The sequence below is a fragment of the Agelaius phoeniceus genome, chromosome 1 (assembly GCF_051311805.1).
Source record: "Agelaius phoeniceus isolate bAgePho1 chromosome 1, bAgePho1.hap1, whole genome shotgun sequence".
In the NCBI taxonomy this organism is placed as follows: Eukaryota; Metazoa; Chordata; class Aves; order Passeriformes; family Icteridae; genus Agelaius; species Agelaius phoeniceus.
This window is the reverse complement of record NC_135265.1, coordinates 38,423,028-38,448,061: the sequence shown is the minus strand read 5'-3', so window position 1 is coordinate 38,448,061 and position 25,034 is coordinate 38,423,028. Positions and strand designations below refer to the sequence as shown.

General features: G+C 36.9%; 1 protein-coding gene across 5 annotated transcripts in view; it reads left to right on the top strand.

Annotated features, from left to right (window-relative positions):
• The window catches only part of ZNF385D (zinc finger protein 385D), a 417,452-nt gene that overhangs the window by 274,522 nt on the left and 117,896 nt on the right, over window positions 1-25,034 (top strand). For all 5 annotated transcript variants that reach the window (XM_077176659.1, XM_054637725.2, XM_077176652.1 and 2 more), the window contains one exon: window positions 6,011-6,153. In XM_077176659.1, the coding sequence (XP_077032774.1) occupies window positions 6,011-6,153 (143 nt within the window). The remainder of the gene's footprint in view (window positions 1-6,010; window positions 6,154-25,034) is intronic.

Genomic DNA, 25,034 nt, shown 5'->3' with positions numbered 1-25,034 from the left:
TTCTAAGACTATAAGTGGTCAGAAAATAGATTTTCTGAGCACTAAATTTGCCATAAACGTCATTTGTTTACATCTAATCTCCTTTCAGTTCATAGGTAATAATATGTAACCTACAAAAAACAAGTATTTAAAATCAGGAGTTTATCTCTTTATGCACGTAAAAGATAGAGGTTGTTAGCTAACTTTCTGTATGCTGAGTTCATATTTTAGTTACTTTATTACAACTAAAATTAAGTAGTTTGGTGATTGAGTCTCATTTTTCCATGCCGGATTAGATCACTGGTACTACTCATTCTGGAGCTGAATTTACCTTTAAAGGGACGATTCAGCAGATTTTGATTTTGATTTTTGATTCAGCAGTTTTTCATTTTGGAAAAATGAAGATTACCATACAGTGATAAAAAGGAGTACCCTGGTGACTATGGACCATGACAAATTACATTAAACTAATTCTTAAAAGCCACATCTACAATTCATGTCATATTTTCTCTGTTAGATCCCAGAGAATTTTATTCTTTTGGTTTTGGATATCTTAAAATTTCCTGGTTTATCAGATTCCGTAAAAATATAAATGTGATATCTCTTATTTTAGATCATGAAAGGGTATTATTCACCATGGATAGCCTGCTGTTCTTAAATACTTGTTTCTTTATTGTCTTTTCAAAAAAATCCCTCCAAATATACCTTTCCTTTGGCCCACTGGCAAACTTGATTCATAACAAATCAAAAGTTCTACCTAATATTGAATTATCCAAATGTAAGCTTATTAACATTTATAAGCTTGACCATGAGCTCCCCACATATCCTTTCCCTTTTATATTTTAAAAAAGCTGGAGTCATTGTTCTTGAAAATTTTCTATGAAAATTCCTGGTTTTGCTCAGGCTCTCTAGGATATATTTTAATGCTTAATGCATGTGTACTATTAGATATTAGGTTCCTATATAAACATTATTAATTATAGCTTTTGAAGTTCTTTTAAAACCTCCTAAAAGTCAACTTTTCAGTGCGTGTGGTACTTTCCCAGCTTCTCCACTGAGTCATACCAGCTGAAAGGTTCTCTGAGCTTTTGCCAAGGCACAATGTGTATATTTTTTGACCTCAGATAAGTTATTATGGAAATATTAAGAGATGTGTGAGATGGGTTGCAAAACATGGAAATATCCATATCTTAGAGAAACCAGTTTATGATCCTGAAAGCCAACTCAGACTCTAGGAAGGAAAGGAAAGGGTACATTAGTTGAGCGTCTTTGCTGTATTCATAATAGCTGTGCACATGGACAGAAGGAAAAACTTGCAAAGTAGTGAAGGAATGAAAATAAAATTCTGCAGAGATTTGCTTTTTCACTCAGTGTTTATGGTGGTAATAGTTAGTGATGGAAGAACTGCAAAAGATTTAGATTAATGGGGTAATAGTTTAGAGTTTCTGCCCAGTTTACATACCTCCAAGTTTCAAATGCATTACAAAAAATTATCTACATTTTTGTGTCTGCAAAAGCTGAGCTAGATTCTTCCTTAGGGGAGACTATTTGATAATGAATCTTGGGATTCTTTTTCTGGAAACTAAATCTGCAGTTAAATTTAAATTTGAGGGACTGGGAATGAGGGTGTGCATGAGGAAAGACTGTGCAGAGAAAGATATAACATAACTTTCTCTATAGCCAAGTCACAAATAACAAGAGATGGTTGCCAATTTGTTGAGCTGTTTGTTAGGGAACCTGAAGAATAGAGATCTTGGCCTTCTTGAAAAACATTAAGGAAATTTGCTATTTATTATCCTGTATTAAAAACCACCCTGCTTTATGATGTCTGTTTACCCCAGGGCTATTTTGTTTGATTTCTTATGTGTATATTCAGTCTTTGTGATTCCCTTAATCCAGATTTTAGGGTGAGTACTTACAGCTGTTTATACTCTTTATCTAACACCGATCCAAGCAAAATTTCAGGTGAACTGGGCACAAAAATTTACATGGAAAACTTTATTTTCACTAAGTGCTATTTCATTGAAAGCAAAATTTCCCCCAGAATGTGTTAACATTTTGTAAAGAATTGTCACCAAAAAAGTTGTGAAAATAAGATTAAAACTTTAACATTTTTAATGACACATGGTTTCTTATTTTTAGAATGGTTCTCATTTTAAAATCTACTTTCAGTTCCACGGTGAAACATGGTCTCTAAAGTCAAAATGGGGTAGAGGGGAAGCAGGAGAAAGGACAGACACCAGTATTTGTTCTCATTCATACTCAAAAATAATTTAAAAAAGAGCCAATTCCTCATGGAGTGGGCAATTTGAGGTGCAACGAGCAGGAATCATCTCTTCACCTTGTTTGTGTCATATTCCCTTGGCTCAGGCAAGGGAGGTCTTGTGGTGATTAAGTTCACATAACCAGTGATTTCAGAAGGAGAACCCACATGACCAGGCTGTGTCACCAAGAGCATGAACCTCATGTTGCTCACGTGCCTTTGTAGCACATGGGCTGTCTGTGCCCAGAACACGGTGTTGTATTTCAAACCAGATTACCCAGTGGTAGGGCAAAATGTCTGGTCTCAGATGGAGACACAGAACTGCATCCCTGGGCAAAAAAAGTGCTCTTTGATTGACTTTGGAGGACTTCTCCAATGTCAAAACAGGCTCAATGTGATATAGGAAGGAGCAAAGCTTTGTTGCAAGCTTTTCCCCAAACTTGTATGCCCACACTTATTTTGGATGTATAGCCAGTGCCTTTGTCCAAGAGATTATCTTGCCTGTGATTTAAATTGCCTGAAAATTAAAGAAACAAATAATTACTTCAAACTTGGACAAAATGCTGAGCTGATTAATCTTTTAAGTATTATTATTCTTGGTCTCCCTACAAAGAAAATTAAGGTAACAATATTGATGTGACTTTCTCAAATGTATGAACATTCATCTCCCATTTAGAATCTGATTCTCATCCTCTTTAGAAAGACATGAGACTCTAACATCACTAACTTGTAAGACTGGAATTAAAAATACTGTATTATCCTGCCATTTTACGGTGTAGCATGCTCCTCATAAAGACAAGGTTATCTATGTGAACTTCAGGTAATAATAATAGGGAGCATTAAGTGCAGGCTGTGGACAAAACCTATTAGTTTTGTGGGATTTTATCCTAGTTTTATTGGTCAATGTTATCCAAACCTTGCTGGTAGAAAGCTTGTAAAAAGGCTGACATTGAACCTTTACCCTCATTGTGTGTTGATCAGCACTGCTGCATCTGCTCAGGGAATGCTACGGAGGTCTTTGTGGAGAAACTCATCCTACACAATATCAAAACTGTCATAAGCAAATTTTATGGTTCTTCATTGTAATCCAACATTCCATAGCGCTTTTAATTTGTACACTCTTCAAGAACTCTTCCCAGTGGTCTTCTACCCCTCTCCTTCCCTCTGCTAATGGATTAGGTGTGAAATAGTTAACGCTGGCATTCTCAAAGGTTGTCCAAGTTAAACTGAGTTCCAAAAATGGTTGCCATTGCTTCAGTTTTTCTGTTGCAGATTCTAGACTACAACTCTGTGCATGTTAAATGGAAAGAGAAGCTAATTTTTGCAGCCATAAACATTAGAGAAGTTCTTAAGCAAAGGCTCAGATTTCATGATGCCTCTCACACGCTCCATCATTTAGGGACATGTCTGACACTATTGAAAAAACAGAGCAGCTGTGCTCCTGAACATACTAATTTTCTGTGCCACTGTAGCCAGGACTGTGGTAGATTTTAAACTCTGTTCCAGAGGCTCTGAGTCCCAGCCAAGGTCCTGCAGAGCTGGCTGGATTTTTCCATTTAAAGCTTGTTCTCGTCCCCAGATGGCTTTGCATCGCACTGGCTGGCAGCAGCAGGTGCGCGAGTGCCGAGTCATGCCACAGGAAAGGATCACAGAATAGAAATATTTCATCCTCCGTGGCTTGGTACCTCAGATGAGTTTGGAATAGCAATGCTGTTGCTCTAGGTAGTCCAAACCTGTGAAGCTTTTCTCCATACAGCCCATGAGCTGTGTCCCCAAGCACAGGTGACATTTCTCAGTCCAGTTTGCATTTGTGAGTTATAGAATATTTGATTAGCCTCAAATTCTTTGCTATTGCCAGGCAAATGTTCACCTTGAAATTTCTGTGTGATTCTGCACAATCTCAGGTGCAATCTGTATTTTTTTCTTTAGTAAGAGTGACTTATTCCTTTCATGGTATGTGAAAGCTTTATAAAATTAAAGCTAAGTATTACCAGCATTTTAAAAAGTGCCTTTATGGGTCTTTCCTATTCCGAGGTAGTATGATTGGCATGTTCAACACTACCCTATCATCATTCTGACCTGTTAGATTTATTTTTACAGTGTTTTTGTAACCATGTCATGGGAATGTAACAATTGCCAAAGCAATGGCAATCAAATACTTGATAATTCTATGCTGCTTGTGCTCTACTTTTCTGTTGCCTATATCCTCAGCTGCAGCATTCAAAAACTTTTGATTTCTTATACACTTACATTGAGGTACAATGTAGAAACTACCCCAAAAATTATTCTTTAATAAGTTATTCTTATTCCTTAAACAGTTATTCCTGGGATTAAAAACTATCATGAGATTACAATGACTCCTAATCCACTACCTTTAGTTTACTAGTAATTCTTAGTGAAACGCTTCACAGAGGAGTTGAAAGTTGGCAAAAAATACAGTCTTCAAAATTTGGCTACAGCTGATTTTATATCTAGAAACACAACCTGGATGATCTTCTACAACTGGTTAATTAAGTCCTATGGTTTTAGCCCTCAATTAGATGTGTAACAGGACAAACCTTGTTAGCAGATTTGCTGGCCAAATATGGTGAGATGTCATATATCTTTCTGACTATATTTGCACTCTTAAAGGATGTATGCAACTTATCTAATAAAATGTCTGTATGTATGATAGGGAAAAAAGAAGCAGATTTTTGATCTCTCCCTCTGTTGATCTGTCTGCCTGTGTCCCTGTTTAGTGAGTAGGGTAAAACTCCCCTTTCATTTTTTTTCAATGTTTCTTGGACTCTTACCAGCAGGTTTTTACAGTCTGTTGCCTGCCTCTCGGATTAGAAGAACACTGGCATATTTTAACAGTTTCCTAGGATCCAAATAGTCTTTAATTAACAGGGAATTGATGTTTTGGAGTGCAACCAATATAGGAGACACTGAAAGCAGAGAATGAACTTGGATCCTTCCAGCTTATAGCTGGCTGTGGCCAGGAGCAAACAAATAAGCAAAATAGGGTCCACTGCAAACAGGTAGTGCCTTGTTAGCATGCAAGAGCATTTCTTCATTTGCATTATGTTCCCACAGAGCTGGTGGTTAGCTGGGAGGAGCTTTCTGCTGCACAGAGTCTGAATCAGCTCCACCCCTTGCAAAGAGCAGAAAGTGTTCATCGGTACCTTCCCATAGACAGCATTTCAGTGGCTCCTGAAACTCTTATTTTTAGATTTGTATTGATCAACTGGTGAGGCAGCAAGGTATGTTGTGTTTGTGAGGTTTAGGTTGAAGCGGACGCCGTTGCCTCCATGAATGAGCATTTAATTAAAAAAACAGAAGTCTGCAAATTACATGACTTTTCCTGAGCTGAACAGCAAGTTGTTATTTATCTTTTTGAGTAATCTGCCTTTGTAGGGTTGAGCAACAGGGTAGGGATGAAGTGCTGAAATGATAAGAGAATGAAACTAGCTGAAGGTCTCAAGGGAAGTTAGACATATGCTGAACTATTGTTCCAGATTGTCCATGGAAATAAAATGGTTTATAAGGTAATTCTAATCACAATAGACTGAAACATGAAGCAATCTCTGGCAAAGAATTACAACCAACTCAATCACTGAGTCAGCTGTGCTTTTTTTTCATTAATGCAGTAATTTTTGGACAAGTCAAAATATATTTGCTTGATGAAATATTTTTACTGTTGCTTTATGTGTGTGTGCGTGCTGGCTTTTGTCCCCTCTCACTAATCATATCACCTGCTGAATGCTTTCTGTCTCTTTGTACCTGCAGGTGGTACATGCCAGAGCCCTGCTCTTCCAGCCCTTGTGCGTCCTCCTGCACCACCCCTGCAGCCATCGCTGGATATTAAGCCGTTCCTCCCATTTCCTCTGGACACTGCTGCAGCAGTGAATCTCTTCCCCAACTTCAATGCAGTAAGTACTCTTCCAACAGTTACACTGAGCCACAGCTTCCGTGGAAGACTCAAGTGGGCACAAAGCAGGATTTTATGTACTCCATTACACCTGGAATATCCTCTCCCTTGCTGAGGGCCACATAGCTCTTTCAGACACGCTGATGGGCCATAAATTGAAGCCTACCTGGGTGTTAGTCAGAAGAAATGTAGAAGGAAAAAAGTTATATGATCCCAAGTGACATGCAATAAAGTTTCAGGAAGTATTCAGTCCCAGGGCTTGTGAATTTCCCACAGTAATTTAGGACGTGCAGAGCTTCACTAACTTACAGTTCACTGCAACTCTCAAAGAGGGAAAGTTTCAGCGCATTGGGATTCTACATCCCATCTCCAACACACTTCCTGAGAAATACTAAAAATTTACAGAGCCTCAAGAAGAAAACTCTGACAGGGCAAATAAAGTAAGAATGGGAACAATGTTAGCTGCTGTATGAGCTATTCAGTGGGAAACAATCCAGGGTATTTTTTCTCATGTCTTAGATTTAAACTAGGATAGATTTCTCCCTTTTTTCTTTTACTTAGTCATGCTATGTATGATTATAGAAATCCTATTCCTTCTTTATTATTTTAATTATTTTACTGACATATGTCATCAATGTTCCAATTTTCCTGTTTCAGACTGAGATAATTAATGCTCTAAAAAAAGGGTCTCTGTAGGTTCTATGTTAGTTTTGACTTTATAGAATTATGCCCCTTTTCAATTCCTTTTTGATGCTGTTTTCCTTATTTACATATACCCTAGATACACAGAAAACCCTCTTAAGAACATGTGTGCTTGCCTGCTTTAAGAGACAGAGAAGGGGTGGAATTTTCCATTCTGAACCAATTCTAATTGACATGCAGAAATATTAATTAAAATAATTAAGAGTAGTAAAGGAACAAGTGCATTCTAGAAAATAAATTATAACAATCGATAGCAAATTTCTATATTTAAATGTTTATTTTTTTACCTTTCATAGATGTTCATTTTGCTTTAAAGTAATTAAAATAAGCTAATTGTCAAAACTGTTTATACAGTCTTGAATTCAAGAAATTCACAGCATAAACAGAGAAACTACAAGCTACCAGTTTTAAAAAGCACAGAAACAATATGTCAATGAACTACTCTTACAAGTAAACTTTAAATTTAAAAAGTCTGTTATTATGCCACAAGATTTTAAAATGTGCTGGGTTTAACCAAGGTACTGATAACCCATAATAAAATGGATACAACTTTAGACTTGTTTAGTGTGCATTAGATTTGAGATCTTTTAACCAGTTGTGCCTTGTGATCACTGTTTGTATTAACGCAATAAGCCAGCTGAATTTTTAAAAGATATCTATTAGAATGCCTTGTATTTTTCTTCCTCAGGATTTTCCATAGTTCAGAGTCTTCAGATTGTTTTGCTAATTCTTTAATTATATAACTGAAATGGAATTTTAATGATGAATGTTAATAATTGCTAATCCCGTGCTGCTCTATAAATTTCCAGTTTCTTTCTTCATACACAAACTGCTTTACTACTATAATTATTTTGAGGGAGGGGTGGCTAAGTCATATTAATTTGGAAGTAAGAAAGTAAAAATAGACTCATATCAAAACCATGTTATTCCTGAACATTATCTTAGTAGCATATAATTTGGTAGGAGCACTGGTAAAGTGAGCCTAGTTTTCAGGAGTGAGACTTGAAGCCCTTTGTAACAGCACTCTGAAATCTGTTCCCATGCAAAATGCTGCTTCCTGTGATATGTGGCCATCTGCCAAGTCCACCTTTGGCAGATATGTCAGCCCTGAGTGTGAGGATGCTGTCATCAGAGCTGCTGTCACCTGCCTTGCTGCTCATAGTTTATGCCTTGCTAAGTGACCTTTGCCTTCTCATCATGTGTGCTGACATGCAGCGTCATCCTCCGTGTTCCCATTTTCTTTGTGAACAGCACATTATTGAATGCTGCTATGTTTAGCTCATATGCCAGGGATGGTTAGCAGCAACCTCCAAATGTATAGACTAGCTGAGTAGTTTTGCACAGTTCTAGAAATTCTCTCCAAGCCAAAAAAACTTTTAGGGACACATCAGCTGCTGATTGTTATCAGCCCAAAAAGAAGTTAACCCGCACATCGTGTTAGACTTTAAACACAACTTCTGGCAGGGGCTTCAGTATGTGAATGTGAGGCAGAAAAAAAGTGTTTAATCAAAAAATTATCTTTGTAAATATGGCTCTTCATGATCAACTGTAGCTGTTGATGATGCTTTATCTTCGTAGACTTCACTGACAGTCCTATGCAGCGTCAGTAGAGAATCACTTATACTCTGTGGCTAAACTCAGCAAGTGGTCCATAACAGAACACTTGAACTGGATGTTCTCTCTTGTGTTATCAATAAATTAGCAGTTCCCTTCACTGAGACATCAGGGTCATAAATTGAGTCATAGGAAATGGACTTCTAAAGACCTCTTGACCCTCACAGGAACAATTGAGTTTGGCAGCATGTCTGGACTACTTCTCAAAAGGTTAGAGGGAAGTCCAGAATTTTGGCCACTTATTGGCCATTTTTCAGTAGCCTTCACTTGAAAACAGCATGACCAAGGGGAAACTTGAATAAAAGTTCAGACATAGTTCAGAGAAAATAAGTAGTCTCTCGCAATCCTAATTAACATGGAAGTTTGGTTGTGATGGACGTAGGCATCTGAGGTAATCAGCCTAAGCCTCTTCACAAAATATAATGGAGAAAAATCAGCAATTTCTCCAAGTTATGCATGGATAAAAATGCACAAAGGTAGCTTGCAATGCAAGCTATATGTATACTTTGGCATGGAGTGAAGTGAACCCTGAAAGTTCTCATTCATCTATTCAGACTGTAATGAGGGACTGACTCAGCTGCATCTACATTTAGATGAATCCCACATTATGGGACAGGTCATAAGCTATTCACAGCTCATATATTAAATTCCACTCAGAAATCACATGATAGAAGAGCTGACATTGTATTGTATGTTTACAGAGGAATGCTTCCATTTATTAAGCAGTTATGCTTCTAATTTTATCTAAAGACAATCTTCAGGGAATTTGAGGATTCAGATGAACTGGCTAGAAATACTAGGAGAGGTAGAACCAAATGTAGCTTACCAGTGGAGAAAGTCAGACATATACATAAGAACTAATAAAACCAAATACTAACCTTAACTATTCAGGTTATTTAGTATTATTTAAGTAGTATAAAATCTTAGTGAAGTGTATTTTATAATATTTTTCACTCTACTTTAGTTTATTACATGTGAACGTTTTATTTGTTACGGATAACTTTGCTCTAAAACAAACTCAGTTTTTGCTGGCTGCCTCTGAAGAAAACATTCAGCACTGATTTCCACAAAGGCAAAAGCTTTCATTGAAGCTGAGACTAGAACAGGGAGTACATAAACCTTTATCAGTAATATCCCCAGACAGAGAGTAGAGGAAAAAAAAAAAACTGAGTAACCTGAGAAAAGTTAGGAAGATAATGTTTGAACCTTTGAACCATTCCCTTTCAGGAGGAACATTTTCTATTTATAGGAGAAAGCGTAAAGCAAACATAGCAATTAACAATCTGGTTAGCTGAACATTTGTAGGTACTATGCTCTTAATTGTGAAGCAAATGGGTACCCTCAAGTCACATGTAAAAGGAAATTGTAACAACACAGCTGTTTAAGCTGAAAACAGCCCACTGGAACAGACCCTGAAGAATCCCAGGTTCACTGCAAGTTTATCTGATCTGAAAAGATGAATCAACCGGATAGGATTTAAATGGCTAAATTTTATTTAATGGGAGAAACTATGGTTATAAATAATATTTATCTAGCTTTTAAAATACGATTTGAAAATTTTCAGAGAAATGGAAAAATAATTAAATTCCTCTGAAAATAGTTTAAGATAATTTAGAAAACATTTGTTATGTTTCTGCATTTTCATCTGCAGAGGGGGAAGCTGCAAGTCTGCATGCATTTAAGAATTAGTTCTTGGAGATGCAAAGCTTTAACAGTTGGACTGAGCATGTATGGGCCTTTGCATGTGAATGTGCCTATTCTGTTCATGAGTTTGTTGCAGAGAAATTTCACAAAGCATCAAAGTCTAGAAGTTAATTAACTTGTAGAAAAATATTGATGGGTCTCTGGTTTAAGAGGAGATGCTTAGTTTTGCAAGATATCAGCATCAGCTCTAAGCTGATGGGCCCTATGACAGAAAAAAAAATCTTTTGAAGACTTCTTGGCAGTCTGCAAATCACAGATTCATCAGAAGTTGGGTTTTGCCTGTTTCCAAAGCTCTCAGAATTATATACTTCAGTCTCTTGAACAGGAGACAGAATTTAAAGTTTAGAAATGCAGGACATTTGCCATTACAAGGTAGAACATTGGACCGTGCATTGCACTCCTTGTTTGTTTATTCTTTGAAGGATATGCTGACCATCTTTCTGAAAAAATTCTAAAAAAATATTTTATCACACTTTGTAGTATGAGCATAATCTGTAAAGGAAGAGGTAGACAGTGTAGAAGATCTGAATAAATGCTTGAAAACAGAAAGAGTGATGTTGCTTGAAAAGCTTGATCCCTAACTCCAAATTAAAGCCTTGTTGCTAATAGACAATTTTCCAAATAAGCATGCTTTGGAAAGAAACATCACTACAGTTTTGACTAGAAAAGTACGACTTCAAAGAGCAGTGGCAATGTCAGAGTTGTACTAAACATGGATGAAAAATGAGCTGTTACCCTACAGACATGTTTCTCATATCCATCTGTAGTAATCCTTGTTTAGTTCCCTGATTTTCCTGTTTGCTTGTTCTATGCCATCAATAATAATAATAATAATAGCTTCCTATTTCACCTTCCACTGGTTATGGGAAAGGAGGAGGAGGAGTTAACAGTGCCCCTGCCCATAGGATGGGGCTCCAGTGGTAACTTGGGTTAGAGTGCAAATGTGGTCCTCCTTGCTTCCTGAGAACCACCCTGTGCAACAACCCAGCAGCTTCCAGGGCAGCACAAAGGCTGCACTCTCTATTTATAGAGGTGAACCTTGTGTTTGTAGGTATAGTCTTCTCCTATTGTGGCCAGACAGTTGATAGAAATGGACAGTGCAGAAAACCTGCTTGCTGAGAAGTATTTCCAGGAAGGGTTATGCCAGGAAATGCAGAGAAAACCTGTCAGAAAGCTGTCAGAAGAGATTTAAAAAATCTTTTCCTTAGGCTCTTGTCCTGGGTAGTTATTGTATCTAGAAGAGAGATATGTGCTGCAGAAATGATGTGCCAATTTTCTAGATGTTATGGATAAGAAGTAATGTTTTGAATAGTGAAGATTGGAGGAGGACTCTGAAATACATGTTGGTTTTTTTAAACATTATCGGCCTGAAATTTACAAAATAAAGTCAAATCTTTTGTATGCCACTACACAATGGTTTTGTTTTATGCTTTCTGACTTAATTGAGCAGAGTAGCATAACGAGACTATTTTTCCTCATATAAAATCCTTTCAAGTTCAGTAGTGATGACATGCTGTCAGAATGCTTTGTTTCCAGAAGAGGATAATCAGGCAACAACACAATGGCCTAAGTCTGATGTGAATCAAAATGGAATATTGCCTATACAGAAGAACTTGGCAGTAAAAATATAGTTTGTGCTGATTTTTAATGTTATTTCCATGAGAAGGTCCTTTATCAGGTGGAGAACTATAGTGCACCAAATTTTTCATTTGTCAGACAGAGGGGATTATTGCTTCTGGGGTCAATCTTTGAGTAACTGCTCATTTACAGGTACCTAGAAACAGAGGGTTTGACTTTTCCATTTCCTTACATAGCACTGCAGTTGAACTGTAAGATAGCTATACTCTTCTTTACAATCTATATCTTTATTGTTGTTTAGCTGAATGTTATTGCAAATAGGGAACAATAGAAAAATAATGGCCGAGTTCAGAAATTCTTTAGTATAATAACATTTTCATTGCTGCCCAGAATGCTTAATTAAATCTGCGGGAGAAGTACAGGAATTAGGAAAAGAGTAAACACAAGAAAATCCTGGCAATTCAGATGCTTTATTTGGTGCTTGCAAAACAAGAATGAATCAACATCAGTATGAAATATTCAGTGATTTGAAGTGGCCAGATTTATTTCCCATACACTTAAATCCTTAAGCTACACCCTGGGTTCTGTTTGAAATACCAGTAAAACACTGATTTCCTGATGCAGAGGAAAGATTTACAGCTCAGGAGACATCATGAAAATAAGCTTTTTGTCTTTTTCCAGTTTTAAGTCCGATTAGGCTGGATTGAGATCTCTAGGCATACTCTGCTTGTTTTTATAGATCATCTATGCTCCGTGTCATGCACAGGAAGGAGAGTTTATATTTTGACTTGGTACAAATGAGTGTTCCTGAAATGTTGTCACCTGTGACTGCATGGATGTTATTTCTGTTTGTAGTGTCTCCAATCCCTAGGACCTGTCTCCAGAGTCATTGCTGTTATGTTCTTTGGACTTGATGCTCTGTTAAGGCACATCTAACTTTAGTCCCTTTGCAACCTCCTTTAAATGTTTCTTCCCTCAAAAAATTTGCAACTTGTACTTGGGCCCTCTGCAAGTTTAAACCCAGACAACAACAGAATTTTTCTTATCTTTCTCTTAGAATTATGTCAGGTTGTAGCAGTGCTCCTGGTCTGTGTTTTGAATTGCTTTCATTGGGCCTATGAGAAGCTCTTGAAGTCCGAGGCCAGAAGTTCATGCACCAGAGTCAAAGCCATCCCTGGTAGCAGGACAGACTGGGGACTCCAAGGATTGAGTGGAGAAGGACTTTGGGGTATTGATGCATGAAAAAATGATCATGACCTGGCAACTTGCACTTGCGGCCCAGAAAGACAATTTTAGCTGGGGGGGCTACATCAAAAGCAGTGTGGCCAAGGGAGGTTATTCTTCTCCTCTATTCTACTCTCATACAACCCCACCTGGAGTACAGCACCTTGCTGCCAATGAAAGACAGCAACATATTAAAGCAGGTTATGAGGAGAGTCAGGAAAATTGTCAGGGCAGTGGAACACCTCTCCTATGAGGAAAGACTTGAGAGAATTTGGGTTGTTCAGCCTGGAGAAGAAAAAGCTCTGGGGGCGACCTTATTTTGGCCCAGCAGTACTTAAAGGCACTTAGAAGAAACATGGGGAGAGAGTTTTTACTGGAGCCTGTAGTGATAGGACAAGGGGGAATGTTTTCAAAAAGAAGGAGGGTAGCTTTGCAATGGCAGAAATTGTTTGCTGTGGGAGTGGTGACGCATTGGAACAATTTGTCCAGAGAAGTTCACAGAATCATATGATAATAGAATTAATTGGGCTGGAAGGAAACCTTGAAGATCATCTAGTTCTCACCTTCCTGCTGTGGGTAGGGACACCTTCAACTAGATCACGTTGCTCAGAGCCTCATCAAACTTGGCCTTGAGTAACTCCCATGATGCAACCTGTTCAATTGCCTCACCACCCTTACAGTAAATAATTTTTCCTTAATATCAAATCTAAACCTATTCTCTTTCCTTTTGAGCCCATTTCTCCCTGTCCTGTCACTACATGCTCTTGTAAATAGTCTTGTCTGATCTTTCCTGTAAGTTCCCTTTAAGTACTAGAAGGCCACAATCAGGTCACCCTGAAGTCTTCTCTTTTCCAGGTTGAATAATCCTGATTCTTTCAGCCTTTCCTCTCAGGAGAGATGCTCCATCTCTCTGATCAACTTGGTGTCCCTCCTCTGGACTCACTCAAAGAGATCCTTCCTGTGCTGGGAGCGCAGAGCTGGATGCAGTGCTCCAGGTGGGGCCTCACCAGAGCAGAGCAGAGGGGCAGAATCCCTCCCTGGCCCTGCTGCCCACGCTGCTTGGATGCAGCCCAGGAAGGACTGGCTTTTTGGGATTTGAGCTACCACTGCTGGGCTGTGTCCAGCTTCTTGTCAACCATCACCCACAGGCCCTTGTCAACACTGCTGCTCTCAATCTCTTCATCCGTAGCCTGTGCTGATATCAGGGTTTGCCCTGACCCAGCTACAGCACTTTGTTCTTGGTCTTACTAAACCTCATGAGATTCCCACAGGCCCACTTCTCCAGCCTGTCTAGGTCCATCTGGATGGCATTCTGTCCTTCAGGTATGTCAACAGCACCACTCAGCTTGGTGTCATCTGCCAGCTTGCTGAGGGTGCACTCAATCCCTCTGTCGATGCTCTTAATGAAAATCTTAAAAGATATTAAGTTCTATTATATTAAATTAAGGTATTATGAAAAATATGAATTTACCCCATCACTGAAAGTGTTCAAGGTCAGGTTCAGTGGGACTTAACGTGATTGGTGAAGGATGTCCTCACCAAGGGCAGGGAATTAGACCTGACAATCTTTACAGATTCCTTTCAACACAACCCATTCTGTCTCTGATTTGCCACCACTTATTTGAGCAATTTTAGGATTATGTTCCAATTAGGGAATCTGCAGTCTCCTATGCTTATGATGAGCAGCTGTCACCTCCCATTGCATAGAATACAGTAGCCTTGAGACCTGCAAGGATTTTGTTGAGTACAAATGGGTAGATGCCATAAAAATATCAATTAAAAAGTTTTATTTTTATTTAAGTTAAATTTGAATCAAGGGTGCTCTGACCTTCCATGATTGCTTTCTGAAGAAATTCAGGTTTCTAGGGTGTGTGTTCTCCTGGGAAGCAAATCTTAAGGTTATCTTAAGATAGCCTGTGTTTTTGTCATTTCACTTTACTGAACATTATTATACTTATCCTTGAATTCATTTCTGTAACTGTAATGTCAATGCAAATAAAATACCCATTTCCTGGTTGCTGTCCAACTTTTGGGGTATAATGTGTGTCTTTGGTTAATCTGCTTTGATTTATCTGGAAGATTTATTTTGTGTAAACATGTGTGAAACAGCATTGCCTGTGTCTGGCCTTCTGCACCTATCATCTCTCTCTCTCTTCAGTTCCATGGCCTCATTCAAGGTCCTTATGGGTACCTCAGTGCTGGTGGTCATTTGGCCACCTGCAGATTGTGTATACTTTTTGGGTGCAGGTAAGATGTTTCTCTCTGTGGAAGCTGAGCTTATCGTACATGCGCTTTCATCCTCTGTTTGATAGCTCACAGGTTTTTTCAGGATTTCTCATGCAGTGTATCACTCTCCAGTGACTCAGCACCTTGTCTCTGAGGAAGAGATGTTTGTGCTGCTCCTCCTAGTCACATGAGAATGGGTGAACTTCTAACTATTCTAACAATTCTCTTCCAATTCTCATGTTCATAATTCAACAGGTCTGAGCTGCAAACACCCAGCTTGTACAAGCTCATAACTCTGCTATTGTATAAATGGCCACACAGTAGGCCGTGGAGTATAAACTTGAAGACATTTTTGTAAGCAGTGTTGCAGGCTGAAGTGATCTCTGGGAAAAGGACTACACATGTCTAAAAATTACATACTATACGCTTTGTTTTCAGTGTACTTTTAAAATTTACTTAAGTGGTTTCTTGTTCCTAAGGCAATAAACAGGATCTAAATACCTCACATTCTTGTTTGCTTAGCTGGTGATTAGGAAGAGCAAAAGAATAGACTTTGAGTCATCTTGTCCTGCCTTACACATTTGCTGGAGGGCACTGAACTGTGAGCCAACCTACTGTTGGGAAGTCATAGTACCCAAGGCAAAGGCAACTGCACAGCCTTTTATGGGGACCGAGGGTCCCTCAGGATTTTGCTTTGAATGCAAAACATTTTCATAAATGAAATTAAATGAAGTACTCTTCAGATTTATCAAGTCTTGATGAGTGAAATTACTTAAAACTAAATTTTATAACACATTTTTTAAAACATTTTAAATAGTGTTTTAATTGGTTGATGTTTACACCCTTTGCCTTAATAGCACTCAGATGAAAAAGATCAATGATTATTTTATTCTGCAAAGACTATAAAAATTTAATGGTTCGCATAATAAGTATAACTCATAAAATCTACAGCTTAAATATGGATGGTTATTAACCTGTTTTTAAAAAGCTGCAATTAAAGTGAAAAGGAATTACTTAAAGCAATGATTTTATTACTGTAGTCTGAGGATGAAAAAAGTGATAAAATTCTAAAATCACTGTTATTTCTGTTGATGAGACAGACATTTGGAAAGATTTAAAGTAAGGCATGAATTTTTTCTAACCCTAGGTACATTTGTGTTTCTAACATAGATGAATAACTATTTGCAGATTTTTTTTTTTTTTTAACAACCTGCAATTTTTTCTTAGGAATTTCAAAGATATCTTCAAAAAATCATGAGTTTACATGACAGGTAATTTCACAAGAGTAAATGCATTCCTAAGCACAGTTACTTCATTAATTATTTATTCATAGCATGCAGTAACAGTGTTTCTACTATTCAAGAATGTGCCTTAAAACTCATGCACACTTTTATCCTTTATGATAATGGAAAATTTGGGACTCTTTTCTACTCTTTTTACTCACAGTAGTTGGCTGGTAAATAGCACATGTTGAAGAACTCATTTATCTGAAGTCTTTGCATGTTGCAATCTCCATTGAAATATTTTTCTAATGCCCGTGTCCTGTCTAATTTATTTTATTCTAATATTTTTTGATAAGGGAAGAAAATCCCCAAGGGTCGTATGTTGGACTTGTACAGTAAAATTGGATACAGAATTCCAGATTCTCATGCAACTACTGTTTTTCCTGGCATCTCTCCTTTTGGCTCTTGTGAATGCTTAAAGTAATCCTATGTTAATATTCATATAGATTAAATTAGTAATCAAATTAATTAAAGAGTGTACAAAACCTTGTTATTTCCCAGGAAATCCGTGTTTCTCTTTTAAATGCATTGGTTTACGTAAAGCAGATGAGTATCAAATTCTTACTATTTTAGAGAATACAAAGCAGAGTTTTTCTATCAAACATAGTTTTTTTCCAGAATTAAATGTTTTGTGATTTCACAGGTAAAAAATTTTAGACGGCACATTACATTTGCACATTTTTATAAGAAACTATAAGAAAAAATTTAAATTGATTGTGTAGTTTCCTCACACAATAAAAACAATTATGTTTAGAACTAAATGTAAAAGCTGTCATAATGACTCACAAAAGAACTCACTAAAGCATCTACAAGTAGAAGGAAAATGCCAGATAAAACAATACATTTCTGTAGGAAAGAGACATTCTTAATTACAGTTAGAGATGATGTAAGACCTGCTGCAAAGCTGTCTGGGAGAAGTTTCTTTCAGTAATTTGTTACTGTGAAACTGCCAGGATGTTTAAATGCAAGAGAGACCAATTCTAATGAATTGAGACCATGGAAAGAAATCCTGAAGTTGAACATAATAGGCCTGTGAAAGGAATACTGAAAGAAAATTTTAGGGCAACAGTATTTATTTACTTCTGGAACATTTGTCAAGAAAATAGAAAAAGGTGTAAATCTGAAGCCTTTACTTCTTTTATTCAGGTCCAGTTTTCATTAAACTTATCTGTAGCCCACCATGCCCATGCTTTGTTAAATATTAAAATGCCAGGACTAAGGCAAGCATTATATGTGCCTGCTCTGACAAGTTACAGAAGACCAGAAGAGCTGAGAACACAAGTAGCAGTGGTTGCCAGACTGTGTCTTTGGTAAGGTATATTTTAGGAAGTTCTTGAGCCAAATGTGTTGTCTTGGCATGTGCTAGCCCCCCATGAGGTAACATACCTAACTGAATGGAATCAGCAGGAGAATTTGCATATTTTAACTACGAATGTGGTAATTTGAATTTTCTCGTTCCCTTTCCCAGACAGAGCCTAATATATCCAGGCAGAGGTACACAGGAAAATTTCTTTGGGTAACCTAAGTAGTAGAAGAGATGAGAACATATGAACTTTGACTTGCTATAAACAGTAGAAGTCTAAGTACTATTTTTAAGGCGCTATATTTGTGCGAGCTGGAAGTAGATTAAGAAAAAAAATGTACGTCACCTTACTCATATTTTTGTGTTTGTAATGGACTGATTTGCTAATGGATCTAACCCATTACATTATTGGTATTGCTAGGACACAGATGACCAAGATAAATCACAGGGGTGATGCCTGAGTTAATTATAGCAGTGCCCTCCCAAATGGCACTATCAGCTCTGGGAGGCAGCAAAAGCTATTGTTGGCCTTAGGAAGTAACATGAGAGAGTGGTGCCTGGGAGAGGAGAGGCAGTGAGGAGACTGCCATTTCCAAAGGATTGGAAAATACTGGCTCTGTGGTGTTTGGCAAGGAAGAGAGATGTGAAGACTAGCAGAAGATTTTCAAGAAAAGAGAAGTATCTCAGCACAGGTATTTGAAAGATGCATTTGCTTAGCGTACACACCCTGCCATAAAAGTAATGGTGGAAACCCTACAAAGTGAGTTAAAATACCCAATTTCCACTTAGAGTCCTTCTGTCCTTGTTCCTGGCAGGAACAAGTCCTTTCCTTTTTAGCTTCAAGCTTTTCCTAGGAATTTATTATCTCCTGAAAGTTTTTGAGGCAAGATTGTTATCTCTAAATCTCTATTTTTGTTTTTAGGGATGCTATTTGAAACTTAATTTTTTTTTTTCTTCTAAATTTGAATGAAAAGAAAGAAATTACCTTGGTACTTACTGAAAATACGTCTGAAACCATATAATTAGAAAGAGTCTATGTATCTGAAATCAGAGAAAACCCCTGTTTAAGAACAAACCCTTAGATAGTCTAAAATATCAGAGCAGCACAGCTGTTCACTCTCTGTTCTTCAGTAAGGATTCCCTGATAAAGAGGGATTTTTCATAAATTTCTGTGTGTAGAGAGGACAGCATATATTTTGGATCTGAACTCCCTTCATTTCCCATTAAACAAAATAATTAATAAAGGTAAATTCTTCTTCAGCAAGTAATATGTGTTCAAGTCTCCTATTTAATGTAATAAAGATAACATCTTCTATTCTCTTCAAACTGATTGAGTTTCTAGAACCTGAAGAAAGGTCTCTTTCAGATTACACTGAATTGCAAAAAACTATGGATCTGAATATTAGCTTGTGTTTTCTTTCATTTAGTAGAACCCCAGTGTTCCCCATTCAGTTGATTGGGAAAAATTTTATTGCATTTAGAATTATCTTGTTTAGCTGTTTCTTCAGAAACCACTGCAACTTTTAAAAGAGCTTTTAAACCACTTTTAAAAAGAACTTCCATTTTGTTTTTTTTAAGAAGCTGCTGTGGTATAGCACATAAATTGATGCAGACCTTGAGGGTAAAGGGTTCTCTCTGGGAGATCTAAATTTAGTGTCCCTTGAACAGATCAGGTGAAAGTACAAAAACCAAAATTCTGTGGTTAATGGCATTTGTATTAATAGAGGGAAATAATTAGCTTTTAATATAAACAACCAAGGAATTGTGAATTTTGGTAAAATTAAAACTTTGTTTTAGTTCAATGAGAAAAAGGCAGAACATAACCAACTCGATACTCAAAACCACAGAACATGCAATGTGTAAAATGTGTTAGGATTCTCATCCTTACTTACTCATTTGGTGATTTGTTTAATATCTCTCCTTAATACTAGTTTGACTCCCAATGAATATTTTATGTTTCTTAAAAAATAATTTCTGCAGATCAAATCACAGCAGAAGGAAGGCTGTGAAGACCAACTTTGAGTTCAGTATTTAAACATCTAAAACATTTGTCAAGTTCTTCAGTGAGACACAAAATTAATCAGCAGAGCAAAAAGCCACCTAATACTGCAATAATGTATTATTTAGCCTATAGCTTCTCTTAAATAAGAGGAGGATTAATGAACATCTGCTTTGATCTTTAGCTGTCATTGACAACATTTAAGTCTTTAACCTACACAGGGTTTTAAGATGATTATATAATCAGCAGATTTATTTAATTTTTTTTTAGGTGGCTACAGCTGGTGATAAGTATGCATTATATCAGGCTTTCAAGGACTTATTGTCTTGCTAGGCTCTTGTCATGTAATAGTATAAAGAAATGTCTTGGTTTCCATTATTTTTTCCTGGTCATTCAAAGCACAGAATAAGAGACAAACACCAAGTCTTAGACAAAGTTTTGTCGAGGAAGAACAATCTGACTGATGGGGATGATTCTTAAAGGGATTGGCCGTTTTATTGGATAAAAGTTGCCGAACTTACGGATAGCAGTAGTCAGGTTTTTGAACTTGAAGAAATTCTCTGTGATAACAGGAGCTTGTGGAGACTTAGTGTGAGCTTGGAAATTAATTTGAATGTTGTTTGTTGCCAGCTCCAACTCTAGATGATAAGATAGCCATACATTGTTTTTCTTTCTTCTCCTCATGTTTTCTGAGCCTGAAGTAGGCTTTTGATGTATTTCTTCATCAAGCCAGCAATACTGAAACATGTAGAACAAAAGAAAATCTGTTCAAGTTAGTCTAATGAGTTTCAACCTAAAGGTTCAAGTTGACACTATAGTCTTTTAAAACACATCCTTAGGCCTTGTTTTATTTAATCTCATTTATCAGTCATTAATTTTGCACAACAGATGTCAACCTTGAGTAACTTAAATTTGGCTTTACATGTATCTTTTATCTTACAATGTAATTACTATCAGTCCCTGGTTTACAGATTACTGAGAAGGTCTGTGACTATTGGTCATTTTTTAAATTTTCAGTTGATTCCCTCATCTGGAGCAAGCTCAGAAAATGTCTGCACTCTTTGGTGTGAGCAACCTAAGCAGGCTGGCAGAGATCAGTAACTTCAGCAAAATGCTTCTTGACTGGTTCTGCAGATTGTTCATCCCCATTAACTGATGACAATTCCTAGGGCCTGGTTAAGCTTTTTCTTACTTTAGGAAAGTAATTTCTCCCTTTTAGTGGTCTGATTTACTTTCCATTTCTCTAACAGGGAGTGATAGTGCATTCATGCCCTTAAGGCTCTGTTTTCATGCTCTGGTTGTGTTTTGAAAACAAGGCAAATATTCACAGAAGGCTTGGAAAACAAAATGTGCCTGAATAGTCTGAAAAGTGAAAAAGGTTTACAGATATGTACCATATAAAAGTTTTTAGGCTTCTATCCTATGTAGATATGAGTTATTACTCCCTTATGTTTTCCCCCTAAATGCTACAAAATGTTTATTAGTATTGGGTAGTCAGGGTTTGACAGTGATGACTGCTTGATACCATCACTTAATTTTTGTTTTCATGTGAACACCTATCACAGCTATGCTTAAGGTGAAATTAGTGCTTTAATGCCTAAAGGCATTTTTTTTCATTGCCCTATCCAGATTAAAGAAAAAATAAAGTTAGAGTTAAATCCCATTTTTGTTGTTTTATCTGCTACACAGCCTCACAGATCCATCTCTGGGTAAACACATGAAAATAATTCATTCAAGTAAGCATTTTGAGGTTTTTAAGAAGTTTGTGTGGAATTGATTTACTAAAGAAATCTACTGATCTTTCTAAATATTGAATAGTTCTCCTTCCCAACAGTTTTTGCCTCTATTACAACGTTTTCCCTGGAAGTATGTGACTCTAACTACTGAGATTTTCTTCACTTAGTTTTTATATCTCACTTCTATTGCAATCACTCCTGCTGGCTCCTCCTTAGACAAATGGTTAAATGAAATATTTTGAATATATTAAGATTTGTCCTTCTAATCAGTATTAAGGAACTGAATTAAACAAAGAAGCAAATTAGAATATTTGATCTATGAAGACAAATGTCTTAATCCAATTGTGTGTTAGACGTCAAATGCATATTCATGTAATGATTTAAAAAGGAAGGTGATAGAGGTCAATAAACTAATAAACTTAATGGTAGAAAGAACAAGCAATTAGACTGCCATAGGCTTTTCTGGCATTTACTTGAAAAAAAAAAAAAAAGAGATCTAGTATTGGTTCAGAGTGAAAAAATAATGTTGAAATAAATTACCGATATTTTCATTACTTTCAGCGAGAAATTTACTGTTATTAAATTTTTCCCCGAAATTATAATGCCACTTAAAAGATCAGTGCTGCAACTTATTATATTTAATTATTTTAGTAATGTTTGAGATATTTAACTTGAGACCATTCTGGTACAAAGACAAAAAAAAATCTGGTTTTGTTCTTTCATCTCTATATACTTTACAGTTCAAGCAGATGTCAAAATATTCTTCTAAACTCCTAGCATAGGAGGATATAAACAAATCATTCTGTGACCTTTCAGAAATTTAAGTTAGAGTGAATGAGGTGTATCTGACCAAAATTGATGTCTAAAAGAAAAGTGTTCAATCTGTATCAACCATTCAGCTCTTTCCAGAGTAATGCAGAAAGATGGGTAACCACAGAAACCAACTTATCCCATCTGAGATGCTCACTAGGGATGGCATTAATCATTTGCAGGAGACACTTACCCTCAATAAAATCTATACCAGCTGTGCTGTCTTAAAATGCTAAACTTGAAGTAGCCAGTTGACGTGGGAAATTCTGGTTATAACAGGAAAAAATTTTTTCACAGTTAGTGTGGTCAAGCACCATGCTGGTTTTCCTCTGTGGACTCTCCATCCCAGAAGACACTCAAAACTTCACTGGCCAAAACCTGGTGTGAGGGCCTGGACAATGCTGCTGGTTAGCACTGCTTTGAGAACAAAGGATGTGGAACAGATGACATCCAGAAATGTTTTCTTAAGCTAAACCCTCTTGTGAATTCTAAAGGCATTACAGCAAAGCAGAGACTAAGACTATTGTGTTTAGAGGAGATAAGGAATGATGAAAGGGAGGTGATGAAGAAACAAAGCCAGAAGGGTTTTGTCCAGCCTGAAATGCTTTTGAATACTGTGGCTCAAGCAATGCAAGTTTGATAGGGAAAAGTAATAATTTATGTTAGAACAACAAGCTTCAAGTACCCCCCTCTCCTGTTCCTCTCCTTCACCTTCTCATTCCCCACCCCCTAACTCCTGCCACCTTTAACATTCAACTCTGACTGAAACACAAGTATCAAAGAAAAAGAGTAAAGGATGAGATTAGAATTAAGGAAGGTCTGTGAAAAATACATTGTGATGTTCTAAAATGGATCTTTGTTTAAGACATGCTTTCCCCAAGTTTGTAATTACTGCATTTTTGCTATTTTTCTTCAGAGACCTAAAATCTGATTTCCCATGCTTGGTTCATCTCTGGCTAAAATTTTATAAGCAAATGTAGGAGAATGGAGGGTAGGAGTAAAACAGCTATCAAACATATGGGTTGAATCCTGTCGAAAGGATGACTCTCAAGTAAAGTTACGAGTCTTAGGACTGAGATCTAGGAATGCTGACTAGATTTTGTCCAAACTTGGATGTATGAGTGACTTGATTTAAAACCTGTTGCTGTCTCTGTATTGTGATAGAAAAGGAGAAGCAATAAAGTAGAGATGAAAATTTGTGGTTTGTATTAAGCTGTGATGTCATTCCCTGCTGGATATTTACAAATTGTTTTTCATCAAGAAAGGACTGCTTCTTAGTAATTGAAGTTACATTTCAGCATTAAATTAAGGAATAGTTATTTCCAAGGGTTTGGTGCCTTGAAAGCAAAAGAAATTAATGCTGCCTATATACAGTATTTCAACATTCACACAGTTGCTTGAGCAGAATGTATGCTGGTTGAATGCTTCAATTAGACAGTGAGATGTTCAGTTTTGGAAAATTCATACTGTGAGAGAGAAGCTCACAATTAGAGCTTGCAGTTTAGTCTGCATGCTGCTTGCCAAAACATCTGACATAAAATGATGTCTTCTTTTGACATTGTGTGAAATTTAATTCTTTTGATTAACCTATTTTCCTGCAGTTTAATAACATTACTATTAAAATTCTGGAGGTTTGTCTTTTATGCATTGCTATGGGTGTGCATTCCTGTTATTTTTCTTCATAGTAAAACTGAGTTGTGATGTCCTAACCTCTGATGGAATATTCCCTTCTGACCCTGTTATTATTAATTTCAAAGGGCTGCTGTGTCTGGAACATGCCAACCCTATCAGTCCTCTTAGCACTCAGCAATGGGTTGTTTAAAGACTAATGCACAGGGGAAGGAATAGAAGCCACTGCAGTGGGTGATGCAGATACCCTTCTCCTTTAGATATCCATCTACAAGGAAAATTTAAATTTATCACACTGTGAATTTGGCATGGGCATATAAATACAAACAAAGAGCTGTGTTCTCTCTTTCTGCAGAATTGTTGTCAAGAAATTTACTTGTCTTTTTATTCCTAAATACAATGGCAGAAGTAGCTAAGGACTCCAGGACAATCCATTCTTGCAGTATATTTTTCTGCAAAGAGATGGGGATAAACCTCCATGCTGGTTTGCAAAGTTGTTGCTAGTTGTTCTAGTTTCTGAACTTTTCAGTCTTCAATGACTGTACACTTCAGCACCCTGTGTACCTCATTTTCTCTTTGATGGTTTAATTGAGGTGGAAAGACATTGGCATTTACTTCATGTCCTACAGGAGATAAGTGTTTGAGCAGGAGATTGACCTAAATTCCTCTAGACTGTGTATCTGCTTACTGCAGGTACTTTTCTGCAGTGGGATGAGGTAGCTGCCATTTCCTTTCAAACAGAAGACTATGATGTGAATTGGATATTCCAAAATGGGTAATTTACTACTCAAATGTAGTACCCATTATTTTAATGTGATTTAAGTCAATTGTCTCCATTCCTCAGAGATACCAAATATTCTTACATACTCTGGAAGTTACCTAAAGGTTTAGATACATCAACTATGTCTTTCCTAGTAATTTTTAAATAATAATGTTGGCTGTAACTAATTATGTTCTGTTTAATGTATTTTTTAGTTTTAAATGGTTACCAGAGTCTGTTAACAAATAGTGTATTTTTGAGTACCTGTGGGCAGAGGACAAATGAGGGTATGGTATTATATTTAACTGTACATA